The sequence below is a fragment of the Pseudopodoces humilis genome, chromosome 3 (genome assembly GCF_049639895.1).
Source record: "Pseudopodoces humilis isolate 2021_Gansu_Grassland_sample_001 chromosome 3, ASM4963989v1, whole genome shotgun sequence".
NCBI classification, from domain to species: domain Eukaryota; kingdom Metazoa; phylum Chordata; class Aves; order Passeriformes; family Paridae; genus Pseudopodoces; species Pseudopodoces humilis.
In genome coordinates, this window is record NC_142202.1 from 70,439,989 (window position 1) to 70,454,147 (window position 14,159).

At 39.8% G+C, this 14,159-nt stretch overlaps 1 protein-coding gene across 1 annotated transcript; it reads right to left on the minus strand.

The window, feature by feature from the left end:
- Nucleotides 1–116: 116 nt before the first annotated feature.
- Nucleotides 117–14,158, minus strand: QRSL1 (glutaminyl-tRNA amidotransferase subunit QRSL1). Its single transcript, XM_005518246.3, has 11 exons — nucleotides 14,015–14,158; nucleotides 13,622–13,781; nucleotides 12,338–12,436; nucleotides 11,238–11,334; nucleotides 9,353–9,529; nucleotides 6,953–7,128; nucleotides 6,732–6,844; nucleotides 5,022–5,214; nucleotides 4,542–4,659; nucleotides 1,106–1,311; nucleotides 117–632 (listed from the first exon to the last, which is right to left on the minus strand). The coding sequence occupies exons 1-11, from the start codon at nucleotides 14,036–14,038 to the stop codon at nucleotides 421–423; spliced, it is 1,575 nt and encodes a 524-aa protein (XP_005518303.2). The 5' UTR covers nucleotides 14,039–14,158; the 3' UTR covers nucleotides 117–420.
- Between the last annotated feature and the right edge of the window lies 1 nt (nucleotide 14,159).

Consider the following 14,159-nt stretch of genomic DNA (forward strand, 5'->3'; position numbering starts at 1 on the left):
AACAGATCGTTGATACCTTTGTTCCAACAGAGCTTGTCTAGTTGTCGTCATTACAAAAGTCTACACTCCAGAAGGAAACCAAGCCCTTTGGCAACCATGAAGTTTTCACACAAAAGTTCAGGTTAGTTCTTTAATTGGTCAGGTACCTTACACACCCTCTGGGGACTGAAAAATCAGCTTCACAGGCAAAACATACAAAATCTCAACTTGGTGTTTTTCGTATCAGTAAGAAATGGCTCTTAATAACATGGTAATATTTACTTAATTTACTTTACCTAAATTACACTGTAACAAGCTGTCCTGATTCCATCGTGGATTACTGCATAATGTCTTCATTATTACTTCTGCAAAAGACAATTAACTGCAGAAATTAATTTCCTGACCTCCACAGCTTTCTTGCTCTGACTAACAAGTTCCAGGCTATGAAAAAGAAGCAGATATCTGATGCTGAAAGACACCACTGTCGTGCCTCTTTACTTCTTCTAGTTGAATCACTGGGAATTGTACTTGTTTTTCAAACCATTTGGCTACAGTGAGAAGCTGCTTCTCCTGGAATGAACGTCCAATGAACTGAAGTCCAACTGGCAAGCCTCTCTCTGAAAGAGCTGTAGGAACATTTATGGCTGGCAGTCCTGAAAGAAAAAAAAATACACATGCAAAGACTTACTATAAAACCTTAGAGTAATTTTTGAATCAATTTTATGAGAACCAGAAAACAAACCATGTAGAGAAAAAAGATCAGCTAAAATAATTTGATTAAATTAACTGAATGTTAGATGATCACAAGAAATTAATTAGAGAGATTAAAGAGGTCAGCATCCTCTGAAAAAGATAATCAGTTCTCCTTAGGAAGAGATTTCTGTCTCTGGAACAGATTCATCTTACCTGCAGCTCACACTCAGCTCCAATGTGCCCTAATTTAAAATCTAGTCTTGTATTTTCAAGCATTTAAAAAATTGTCTTTAGACCCAGTTACCACTGTAAGACTTATGACATGTGGGGGAAGTATCTTGATTCGAAAGAGAAGGTTCAATACCTAAAGAGATTGGACATTTAAAATTACTTGGCAGGGCAAAACATAGTTGAGTTCCTGTCCCCTGCTCACCAGCCATGTTTGCAGCCTGTGTCAGGATGTCATCTTGAGCGCTGCGGGTCCTGTTGTCCTCTTGGATGAATTGCATATATGGTGCTGCATCACTCAGAGTGGTGGGAGTGAGTAAAATATCAACACCGCTCCTGAAAACCTTCACAAAGTCATTGGCAATGAGACGTCTCACTTTCTGTGCCTTGACAAAGTACTTCTCATAGTTCCTAGAAAAGAACAGGAACATAAAGGCCTGATATTTTAATTCCCAAAATACAGAACTTTATTTCTTAGCTACTCTGGAAAAGAAAAGCCCAGTAATCCTTTTGGACAAAATTTTGACTCACATTGGAAGCTTAGTCACCACACATGTATTTATGCTCTCATAGCAAAGGAGCTGTCAGAGAAGGAAGAAATGAGGACATACAGCTGAAGAAAGGTGAAGGGAAAACAAAACCTTACTTTACAATAATTAACTAAAAATCAAAACAACACTTTTATGACCATTCGGAAACTAAACTGTGTATTGAATTTCACAGAACCATAGAAAATGCTGAGTTGGAAGGGACCCATCAAGATAATGGAGTCCAACTATTGGCCCTGTGCAGGACACTCCAAGACCCACACAATGTGCCTGAGAGCACAACTCACACTGGCTTGGTGCTACGACCATTTTCCTGGGGAGTCTGTTACAGTGCTCAACCACCCTCTGGGTGAAAACTGGTATCTAACCTAATTTCACTGTAGGGCAGCAAAGTCTAGGACATACAGAACTACACAGATCTGAAAAACAGGAATTAACCATTTAGGATTCAACCCAGCAAGATACTTGAAGCATGTGAAAAAGTCCCATCATTTGGAGAACTCCAAATGGATTTAAAACTATGTATGTGGTTGTCATATACTTTTCTGTAGAACACTATAAAGACCTTCTCTTTACCCTTTTTTTCCCCCTCATGTAAACATGTGGTCTATGAATTTCTGTCTTTACACAACTCTGAAGCAGAAACACATTAGTCAACCTTTACATCTATCGTTCCTTTTAACTTCATATGCAGAACTGGTAAATATGGAATCTTAAATTCAGAGAAGTTCAGTTTCAAAAGTAACTGTCATCTAAACCCTCAGCTACTTGGGAAAGAAAAAAAAAAAAAAAAGGGAAGTGAAAGAAAAATGGAGTGGTGTATTACCAACTGCTACATGCCAGTGTTTACCAATAAAACGACTGCAACTACCTAAAATCTGCTTTGTTAGAGTAATCTAAAGATTAAAGATTCCAAAAGACAGCAATGAAAATGGCTATAATCAATAAAAAGTGTATTCAAGTTAGTAAGTTATATAATAGGAATCAGACCTTTTCCTACCATCACTTCAGAAATCAACCTAGCTGTTAACTTCAAAAAGTCCCTAAGTGCCACATCTACATGTCTTTTAAATGGATGGGGAGTTCACCACTTCCCTTGACAGCCTGTTCCAACGCTAGACACCCCTTATAGTGAAGACATTTTTCCCAATATCCAATGTAAACCTCACAGGGTGCAACATAAGGCTGTTTACTCTTCTCCTATCACTTGTTACCTGAGAGAAGACACTGACTCCCACCTCACCAATCTCTTTTCAGGTAGTAGTAGTGAGAGAGACAAGGTCTCTCCTTTGTTCCAGGGTAAACACCCCCATCTCCTTCAGCCTCTCCTCATAAGAGTTGTGCTCCAGACCCTACACCAGCTCTGCTGTCCTCCTCTGGACATGCTCTAGCCCCTCAATGTCCTTCTTGTAGTGGAGGGCCCAGACTGAACACAGGATTCGAGGCATGGCCTCACCAGTGTGGGTACTGGGGGACAATCCCTGCCCTGGTGCTGACACAGACCAGGATGCCATTAGCATTCTTGGCCACCTGAGCACAGCTGGCTCATGTTCTGTTGACCAGCACCTCCAGGTCCTTTTCCCCTGAGCAGCTTTCCAGCCACTCTGCTGCAGCCTGTAGGGCTGCCTGGGGTTATTGTGACCCAAGTACAGGATGCAGCCCTATAGAACCTAATACAATTGGCCTCAGCCCAGCCTGTCCAGATCCCTCTGCAGAGCCCTCCTGCAGATCAACACTACCAAACAAATTGGAGCTGTCTGAAAACTTGCTCTGGGAGGACTCGATCCCCTTCTCCATGTCATCTCTAAAGATGTTAAACAGAACTTCCTGAACAATCACCTAGTCATTTTAAAACTCTGAAAAGCAAGATAAAAATAAGCTGTAAAAGGCAACATTTGCAGCAGACACAGATGGGTTTTCTCTACTACTTATTCTAAGGATGCTTTCTGAACCCTTCAGTCTTACAAGAGAGTAATTTACCGTGGAACAGGAGCACAACTCTGTTCCATCTTGGTGGAAGCCAATGAGAGCAGCTCAGCTGGTTAGAGCCTTGTGATAAAATAACCAAGGTTGCATGGTCAATCCCTATACGGGCCATTCACTTAATAGTTGGACTCGATGATCCTTGTGGGTCGCTTCCAACTCAGAATATTCTGTAATTCTGGCATGTAATTCTGTAATTGTGTATTCCTTCACAGAAGAGTTAACTATGTGAATTTTCAAGCAGCCTTAGGAAAGCTGATCTGGACAGTTGTAAGCAGAGGGAGCACACTTGGCAGGAATATCAGCATTCCATAAAAGCTGGTTGTTACAGACTGACTGACAACATTCCTGTCTCTCAGAGCAATTAGAAGTCACATCTGATGAATACTCTTGCTGACAGAGCTCTTTCAAAGAAAGTGCACTACAGAGACTGATTACATGCCTAATATTTTTGTTAGTATCTGAACAAATTCAGACAGAAAAACAGCACTTTTACCAACATAAATTAGGACAGCTGAATAAGGATTGAAAACTAAAAATGTAAAATAGATCCATGCACCAGATTCTCCATGTGAGCTGGATAAAACCCTGACTTCCGTAAGGACTCCAGTTCAGTACTTTGCCAATGTTTCTCTTTCCCTGCACATTGAGGCAGAGAGCCGCAGAAAATGTAATAGCTGTGTCTCTGGCTTTCCCTAGAAGGCCTCGCTACAATGTACCAGCACTTTTTCTATGCAGTTTTAATGAGATCAACAGCTACAGAACTTCTAACACTGCAGCAGTAATGACTTCAGTATGATTTCAATGTCATACCATAGGGTACATTTCTGCCTAATTTAACTAATGGATGCCAATAATGCTCTGGTAGGGGAAAAAAAAGTATCACTAAGTTGTTTTACTTATTCAATGTAGGAGGCTCACTGGTAAGACTCAGGGAAAACATTTTTGTTCATTATTAACAGTTCACTAGGTATTATAGAGCTAAAGCAGCAATAAAAATACAAACAGCTACTAGTGTAAAGGCAATTTCTTTTTCATATCATGATTAATCACCATTTGCTCAAAAATTCGTTAACCTGGAAAAGCTGAATTTCAAGATGTACTGCTTACTGTTTCAACAAGAAGTAGTTTCCTGACAGAATTCTTCCTCTTACGACATCATTGAAGCCTTCTCGCCGCGTTGCAGCATACATACTTTCAGTGGAATCCTTCATGTCAGAACGATGTCCTGAAAAGGCATTCTGGGTATTAATAATTCTTGTAATCCTTAAGACTTAATAACATCACAGTAATACAATAGGTCACTGTTTGCTGCAGTCTGACATGCTACTATTCTGGAAAAACAATGAAACATGTTCCTGTCTTATTATGGAAATACTAAACTAGATTTTGAGCCCAGACATTGATATGCCTAGTAGTGAAATATACTATGTATTTATTTATCTGCACAAGGTTTTTTACTATATTTCATCTTGGAGAAATAACATCAAGCATCCAACCATGAAAAGGAAATCTACAAAAACAAACACTTTTACATGGCATCCTGCAATATTTCTACTGTCTAAGAAAAAAGCTTTTTAAAGGCCTTACCATATTCCAGTCCATCAAACCTGGCCATATTTGATGCCACTTCTGCTGTGCACAGCACATGATAGCAGACAATTGAGTAACGAGTGTGTGGTAGGCTCACTTCAACCACTTTAGCACCTGCATTCTTAAACAGCTCAGCAGCCTTTGACCAGAGAGCCAGAATTTCACTCGACAGCCCTGGTACATGATATTCCTTAGAGGAAAAACAAGAGGAGTTATTTTACACACTGGTTTACTTCTAATAGCAACCAAAACACAAATACTCCTTGCTAAAAATACACTGAAACCATTATCTCGGCACTTTAAGGTTTAAAGTACTTATTAAAGCTTTTTGCATCTACTAAATCCTACACAATGAAGGAATATTAAATTAACAGGATTGAGTCTTCTTGAGAGTATTATGTTCATCTTGGTAGGATCAATATATGTATCACCAATCATGGAATTTCAGCAGTTTCTTCTAAAGGAGTAATTGCCCAATTATCCCCTTATTTATCTATCAAGACTGTACTGCACTGCTCTTCAGTCATGGGTAGAAATTCTTCAGGTCTAAATCCTAAAACTAGGGCTGCTGCAAGCGGGACAGATAAAAAAAATGGCCACAGCACTATCAGTGGCAACTGGCACGCCTTGGTGAAACAAATACCAAAGAAAAACTACAATCAATGGGTTGGGAGAAGACTTAGGTTAGCTACATTTCTATTTCATACTCAAATTATAAGTATTCTATTAAAACTCCCTAATTTTGAAGACACTTGCTTTAGTTCTAACTCATAATATCAGGGTCATAATACATAATACTGATTTCTGAGAAGCTATGACCCATGTTTAATGTATGCGTGTACCTGTTTAGAATGACTTGTAGCAGTAGAAAAAACTGTTCAAAGGATAGGAAAAATAAACCAGTATCACCATTTTAGATTTATCAAGATTTGAACAGTATGCAGCTGATCAATTTTCTAGGCATGTAGTTTTTCCATTTCACAAATTGTGAATAATTTGTCAGTGGACATCCCTGCTTACGAAATTAAAACTTTTGGTATGCCTGTTCTAGCTTAGGTTGCAAAACTGAGAATCCAATTAATGTTACTCACATTGTCTCTTTGCACGCAGAGCCCTTATTAAATTAAAAATAGGCTGAAGTCCCAAACTTTGTTCTTAAATTTCAAGTACTCTTATAGTTACAAACATGATTGAATTGCATACATCAGATGCCAAATTATAGATGTCAGTTCTTATTAGAACTCTGCAAACCATAGCTCCTTGTGCCATTCAATTGCCTTTAAATTTCTCCTCTATATTAACACAGGGCCATGTAGGCAAGCATCTCAAAGCTCTGCATAAACCAGTATCAAGCTCACTGCGTGGGAAGGCACCAAGAGCAACTTGTTTGAGGTTACAGAGTGGACTAATAAAAGAGCAACAGAGAGAACCAAAAACTGAAGTTCTCCATTTCCCCTGAAGTTCCTGACTGTGCTTCCCACCACAATGACAGTATTTTAGATGATGCTTTAGTGTATGCTTACTCCAAATTGCCTGGACAGGCAACAGAGCACACACATACCCTTCTTTTTCAGGAGCTGCTTTTACTGTCTTCAGTGTTTCAAATCACAGGAGACTGGGAGGTGGTGGGCAAGATACAAGTGTTTTTTTGCTATGTGCCTTATTTGTTCTTCCCGTCCATAACTGCTAACAGGATTTAAATGATACCTTTGGAATTCCTATTGAAAGCTTGCTGACATCAGTCAAATTAGGTAGTTCAAATGGCTTAAAGTCATCCTGAATTGTGGTAGAGTCCTTCGGATCATGTCCAGCAAGTGAACCTGAAATATGACATGACATGTGAAGACCAGGAAAACATACATTAGTTAGTTAGAATTCAGTTTGTTTTGAGGAAATGTTGTAAACAAAGATGTATGACACTGTAATACCTAACAAAACTGCCGCATCATCCACGCATCTGGTTAGGATTCCTGGCACATCCATGGAGTTCACTAGAGGAATGAGACCATGGCGAGAGATCAGTCCATATGTTGGCTTTAAACCTATAACACCACAGTGAGCAGCAGGGTTTCGGGTAGATCCTCCTGTGTCTGACCCTAAGGCTCTATGGTTTCAAAAGGATCATCATTAGTAAGATAATTCAGAACATTTCCAAATCATAAGAATGTGTGGCTTTAAGATGCATGGATTTAAAACTCTTGCGAATTCTTCCAGATCAGAAGATCTGAAGATCATAATCACACAGCCTAAATTCCAGTCTGCTCTCTATGTCTATTTTTCATTTGTTCCCTGATTTTTCTTAGGGTCTCTGAATTTGCCATTAGGACAGTCCAGTTCTCTTCACAAAGCAGAGGCAGATAGGTAGAATTCAGACCATCTGAAATGGCCCCAAATATCTTCTTCTGCCTCCTCTGTTCCAATACTGTGGTCTGTTCCAATACTGTGTGATAAATATGTGACTTAGGGAACAATTTCCAATACTGATATTTATAGGGTAGCCAATGCAGCATGAATCAGCATTTTCCAGGATAAAAATGAAGAGTGACACCTCTTGCCCCTAAGAGGAGGGCATACTTTGGAAAGATGTTTTTCCTGTTTCCAAATCTACAAAGATTGATCAGAACTCCCAGTTTACAGTAGCTTAGGTACAATTAAAACACAGTATATTAATATTATTATTATTACTATTATTGTATTTCTTTTTTCTTATTTACAGGTGAAACCTTGATCTATTTTTTTTTAAAATTGTACTGAAATTAAACACGCTGTTCTCTTGTTTTTAATAAATCTAACTCAAGCAGCATTAAAAAGATAAAGCAGTTTTCATTCAAATCTTTGCCAAAACAAATTTAAACTTTAGAAACAGGTATAATCTTTATTGAATTGAGTATATGACTTTTCCCATAGCCACTTGTTTCTGATATGGCTGAACAAATTCAACTGACTTTCCTGAAGTCAATTTTTTTTCAAAGCCTTTGTGTTGATGTAAAACATCTTCAATTTTATAGCATTTTTGGACATCCAAATCTCAAATTGAAAATGTAAAGACTGGCAGCATTCCTAGTGCTTGAAAGACACTAATAGGATGGATATACAGCAGATTATACACAATAAAATAGCTGGACAAAAAAATCTCCCTGATCTGACAGTGTGCTGAGCAGTGCAAGATGGGAGCCCAGCAACATAAGAAAAGGTGCCAGACCCTCTCAGGATCAGCCCATTCTGGCTCAGGATGAGCAGCAGTAGTCCTTGGGAATGGCTGCACGGAGTTCAATTTCAACAGTATTAAAATGTTGGTTAAAATGGGTTACATCCCAGTAAAGGTAAGGAGATGAAGAGATATATAATTTTAATAACTAATTAAAAGAGGTGTAATCGACATTATCAAGAATATTTTAACAACAAAATAGGTGTTAGTAATGTAGTCTATGGGTAAACAACAATAAAGTAAATAAAGAGCATTTTTAAACACCTTCCAATTAAGAGCACAATTGAAATAATTTTCTATAAAACATGCCCCAACATGTAGCTCTAAAAATTGCATAAAATGCAAAGTGTAAAGATTTGTGATCAGTTTTAACAGTCAGATGGGGAAGACAGTACAGGCAACTGAATTGCTACACAGTGTGTTGCTATTCCATATAAGTAATAATTACTATTAAAAAAAAATCCAGCTTTTTAAATTCCTTTAGGAAAAAAAACTCCAAATGACCATAAACACACACCTGCCTAAAAAAAAACCCCAACATTACAACTGTCTTCTAACTTAAAAACAGGGAAGTCTGTAAGTACCTATGTAGTAAATACTCTGTACTCTTTTGTTAAGGGATTTGAAAGCTTTTAGGTCCCAGATCTTATGTACTATTACATAACTACGCTATAAAAACAAAGGAGCAGAGGAAAGATTATTATAGTGTTACAAATCAAGGGATCTCCTAATTTGCTGAATTATATTTTCAGTGTGTATTTGTGTAATGCAATTAGTGAGGCAGAGGATGCATCACAAACCCCTAAGACTTTTTAAGAGATTATGTGGGAAAAAGAATAAAACTGTCACTCCTTTACTGCCATCATATTTTTATTTCATTCAGTGCAAAGTGGTCATACCACTGAAAAATGCCCGAAATGAGTAAATCTAAATTTGCGTGCATGGATTAATACTTGCTTCATTATATGCCACAAACAACCTAGGGATGCTGAAATAAATTTTTGTGTGCCAGTGCCAATAATCTTCCTATTTCAAACTAGCTCATGAGAAAATTAAAAAATTAAAACATTCCAACATATTTTGAGACATTTAGGGAAAGACAATTTTAAAAGCCTCTTACGCAAAACATGTGAAAGATGACACAGCAGCTGCACTGCCTCCTGAGCTCCCTCCTGTTATCACCCAGTTAGACTCTTCATCTTCTGAATGGGATTTTGGGACAGACTTTTCCTTGTACTGTTTTGAGTAACTCCAGGGATTTCTGACTGGTCCAAATACTCCATCCGTACTCCCAGATCTAAGGTAGTCAGACAGGACAAGTACAAACGGAAGTCACAAATGACACACTGTATTCACCAATTGAATTTTTTTAATCCAACTCCTTATCATCCTTGCAAATTCAATTTCAACACGAGAAGGCTGGTGTATATAAATCCTCATGCAGTCAACTTCTACAACATTACATACAACATACATGTAAAATTTATAGCTGCTCATCAGTTTCTGACATAGAACCTAAACTGGTACCTCTTTCTAACTTCTGCTAATGCCACTGAACCAGGGTCACAGAGACATAAAACTGATTTAAGCAATGTAAAAGTACAGGAGCACATCTCTTTCAAAACCAAGGTATTCTGTTTTTCCAGCCCTACATTTGGTGTAAGATCACAGCTGTGAGGAAAAACATGCTGCCAGAGATGGAGAAAAAGCTCCACAATACCAGGAACATGCATTTCTCTGAAATGCCACACTATTACTCACCCTGTAGCCCACTGCAGATACCCCAGTCCACTGGTTCAGAATGCCAGACTGGCTTCTCAGAAACTGGTTTCACTCAGCTTGTGTCACCTAAGTGTGAGCTGCCACTAGGAGGGACAGGCTGTACTTTCCTCCTTCCTCAGGCCCTCTACCCCATGCTCCCCTTGACTGCAAGGTGCCAGTGTTACCAGCTAAATCATCAGACAGAACAGGCAGCTGACAGCAGTTGAAAACCAACCTTACTGAGACATCATTACATTAGAGCTGGATCTGCTCCCTGATGAAGAGATCATGCAAACACACAGACTAGGATGAGAAGCCAGTATTGGGATAAGCTTACTAGGAGAACCCTGTGCTTTACTGAACTTAGACCAGTTGTAAAACTACATTATCAGGTTTTTCCCAAGCTTTTTGTCTGCTCCTCCTCTGAGGAATACCTTTTCACACATAAATTACTTTATTCAAAATAATATTGTCAAAGTATTTCCACCCCATCCATGTGAATTTCCAATCAAACCTTGGACTTTGGTTTAAGTATAATAAAACCAAAATACAGCATTTACCGTTTTTCACAGGTAACTAAAGTCCCAGAGATTCCCTTCCAAACCTACCAGTAATTCCCATCCTTAACAGCCCAATGCTGTTCTCTGCTACAGCTTGGCTGCCTTCACAGATTTGCAGAAGAATCAATTTGTAGGAGCATTTTTCAATGTGCTCTTGATAAAAAGTCACCAACATTAGCTTAGGCAACTTAAAAGCCTTGCTCTCGATTAGCCTATGTGCAGCAGGTCAGGGAGTACCCATATAAATTACCCCAGTGGCTGACTGGCAGAGGCAGTGACTGCCACTGGGGGCATGATAACAATTACCTAAGGGCAAAAAGCCATCAGTAAAGAGAGAGGAAAAGGCAGCAATTAACTGTGTTGTAATCAATTCTATTAACACACTACCAAATCTACAAGAAGGCCACTTGTCCTTGGCCTTCTGCAAAAGCTGGACCACTTCCCGCCTCTCAAGCACAGCTACATTTGAACACTATGTTCACAAAACTCAGTGTCTGTATCATTTACACAACACTCTAAGTACTCAGGGAGAAGTTCATGCAGCTCTGTGTACCCTTCCAGTAAGTACTCATTATTGTCTCGACTCACAGAAACAGGAGTTAAGGATTACAGGTAGACAGGAACAGATGCTAAGCATGCTATTTATGTAAAATCAACGCATTAAAAATAATAAACATCACTCACCCCATTGCAAATTCATCTAGGTTTGTTTTACCTAAAAGCACAGCTCCCTGATCCAGTAATTTCTGAACTACTGTAGCATTGTAAGGAGAAATATAACCTGAAAACAACCAGAACAATTAAGACCAACTGGTGAGATACAAATTATTTTTACAGGTACTATGAACATTTTTAAGTTGTCGTTACCACTCAGACCTTACATAACCTAGGATGAGAACTATGACAGTGACATGAGACCTCAGGTAATAACCAATTCACTTTGTGAATGATGACAGGGGCTCCTCCACTCCCACTTTCATCAGGAACAAGGACATCACTCCTAATACTCACTGCAATCAATCCCAACAGGTCTGAGAATGTGCTTTAAGGAAAAGCATCTCAGGTGATATAACAACTTTTACAACAGTGACGCCATATTTTGTTTCTTCTGCTATTAAAAAAACACAATCAAATTAGAGGTCTGCTAATTTGCTTCTGCTATCTTCCACAAGGATTAATATAAAGTTTTACTTTGTGTAGAATAAAACAGCTATAAGAAATGTTTCCTACTTTTGCTTCTACTATAAAAACATTGTAATGTCTTGAAAACATTCTTGACTTGTTAATACAAACAATGAGATTACGAAATGAAAAAAAAAAGCCATAAAGCCATTATAGAATGTGACTGTATGTTGGGATTGTTAACATCCACTTCTCCCACAGCTATATGAAAAAACTATTTAAGTCAACAATTATAAACAGAACAACAACAACAAAACTGTCTTTGGATTCCACTAGGCAGAACAGTACTCACTGCTCTCCTCTAGACCTAAAAACAATGTGAAGGAAAATGCGAGTTTTGGATCCATATTATTGTAGTACATAGGTTTTCATTATAATTGTTTTTAAATGCATACAAATATAAATACAGAGATAATGTGCTCAGAAGAAGAAAAAGATACATCTGTAATACCAGATGAACTTGGCTAATGAAATTGGACAAATGTATTTCCTCAAATGACACCAGCTCATTTTCTGAAAACTCTTGGCTTTCTGGAAAACTCCAGTCAATAAACCTTATAAAGAGCAAATTATTTGATTTTACTTTAAAAGCTTTACTGTACCTTTTAACATATTTGATGCACATGTTGTCTCAATGCCAGCTGTATTAAAGTTGTCTTTTACAGCAATAGGAATTCCATCTAGAATGCCCAGTGGCTGACCTGCATTAGGAATGATTGTAAAACAACAGAGATTAAAGCAAAATGTGCTATATATATAATGTTCTCATCAATTACTGTTTATTTTATATGTCCCTTTGGGTGGTTTTTGGAAGAAAGATTGCTTTCCACTTGGTATTTGATGGTTGTCTGTTCCATTTTCAAGAACCATCTTCCATTCCTACTAAAGCATTGAGCACTCTGCCCAAACCAGACTTGGCCTCACAGAGCAGAGCTCTGTGAATGTGTCTAAGCCCTTCAGGCAGGCAGCTGCTTTCATCCAGGCTGGCTATACCTTTTCCAATGTGACCACACAGTGCTTATTTCAGCCATAGGTGCTGCTAAATCCACTCCCTCACTAGGCTGGGAGCCATAAATTCTGCCTACCCGACATATACAGCAGATACGACCTGAAAAATTACTGAAGCAGAGGAAGTCCTTCCCAAGTAATTGATTATCTACCATCAAAAAAAACCCAAACCAACAAACACCACCACAAAAAAAAAACCCAACCGGGAAACTAAAAGGCCTACATCAGGAAGCAAAACAATCTGGCTGACAATTTTATTGAGCTGCCAGAGGACAGCAAGTGTCACCCAGGAAGGAAAACATGTACTCTATTAGGTGAAAATTTACCTTTCCTGCCTTTCTCTAAACATAAAGAAAAATGAGGGTGGCCATCTTCTAAATGCTGCAGATAACAGGACTGAAAGCTGTTCTGTTCTCCAATTACTAACTGCAATTAATAAATCTGTTTTATTTTAATTTGCTTTCTTAATTAAAAACTCGACAGGTTGTACCAGCTGTTTGCCTATCCCAGTCTGGAGGTCTGTGAATGACCACTGCATTTGCCTATTCATGGTACCTAATTGGCTACACATTCCAAATGAGCTGCTGAGGGAAAGAAGCAGCAGACACCAAGTAGCAGTGCTGTCCAAGAGGCACAGGGCCTGTTTAACCTGTAGTACCTCGTTTGGTCCAGGTTTTCCCCCTGATTTTTGGACTGAATATTCTTCCGAGTGCCAAGTGTACGTCCATGAGCACCCACGGAAACCTCAAAGCGTGAACCTCATCCCCCGACAGTCAAAGAAGCCAAGACAACCCCTCGAAAAAGCAAAGGTGCTTCGTCTAACACCGCTCCTCCGCAGTAACTTTTTAAGGCCTGACATTACTCGCAAACCAACATACCTCTTTTATATCTTTCCCCGGATTCTTCAGCCTGCTTCAAAGCGGTCTCTTCTGCTACGGTAATGTAAGCATTCAGAAACTTGGTGCTTTTGATGAGGGCCAGGCATCGCTGGCAGAGCTCCGTGGGAGTTATTCGTCCTTCCTTCAACGCCGCCGACACCTGAGAACGCAGCCCGTCTTTTAGGGCAGCCGGGTGACAGAGGCCGCGCCGGGGCGGCACAGGAAAAACGCGCCACCGCCGCTGAGGGAAGGAGCCCACGGGAACCGCTCTCCCGGGCCGCCCCGGGGACGGGGGACGCGATGGGACACCGGTCACCTTGCGAACCCGTCCCGCTCCTCGGCACCCCCACCCAGCTCCTCGGCATCCCCGGCAGGCGGACCGACCCCGCTCACCTGTCGGAGAGAGGCGCGCAACATGGTTCTCCCGGCTCGTCGTCGCCTCCTCAGGCCCGTGAAGCGACCCCGACCCTTACCCCGGCGCGGCGGCCGAGCGCCGCCATCTTGCCGCAACACCCTGCGGCACCATTGGCAAGGCGGC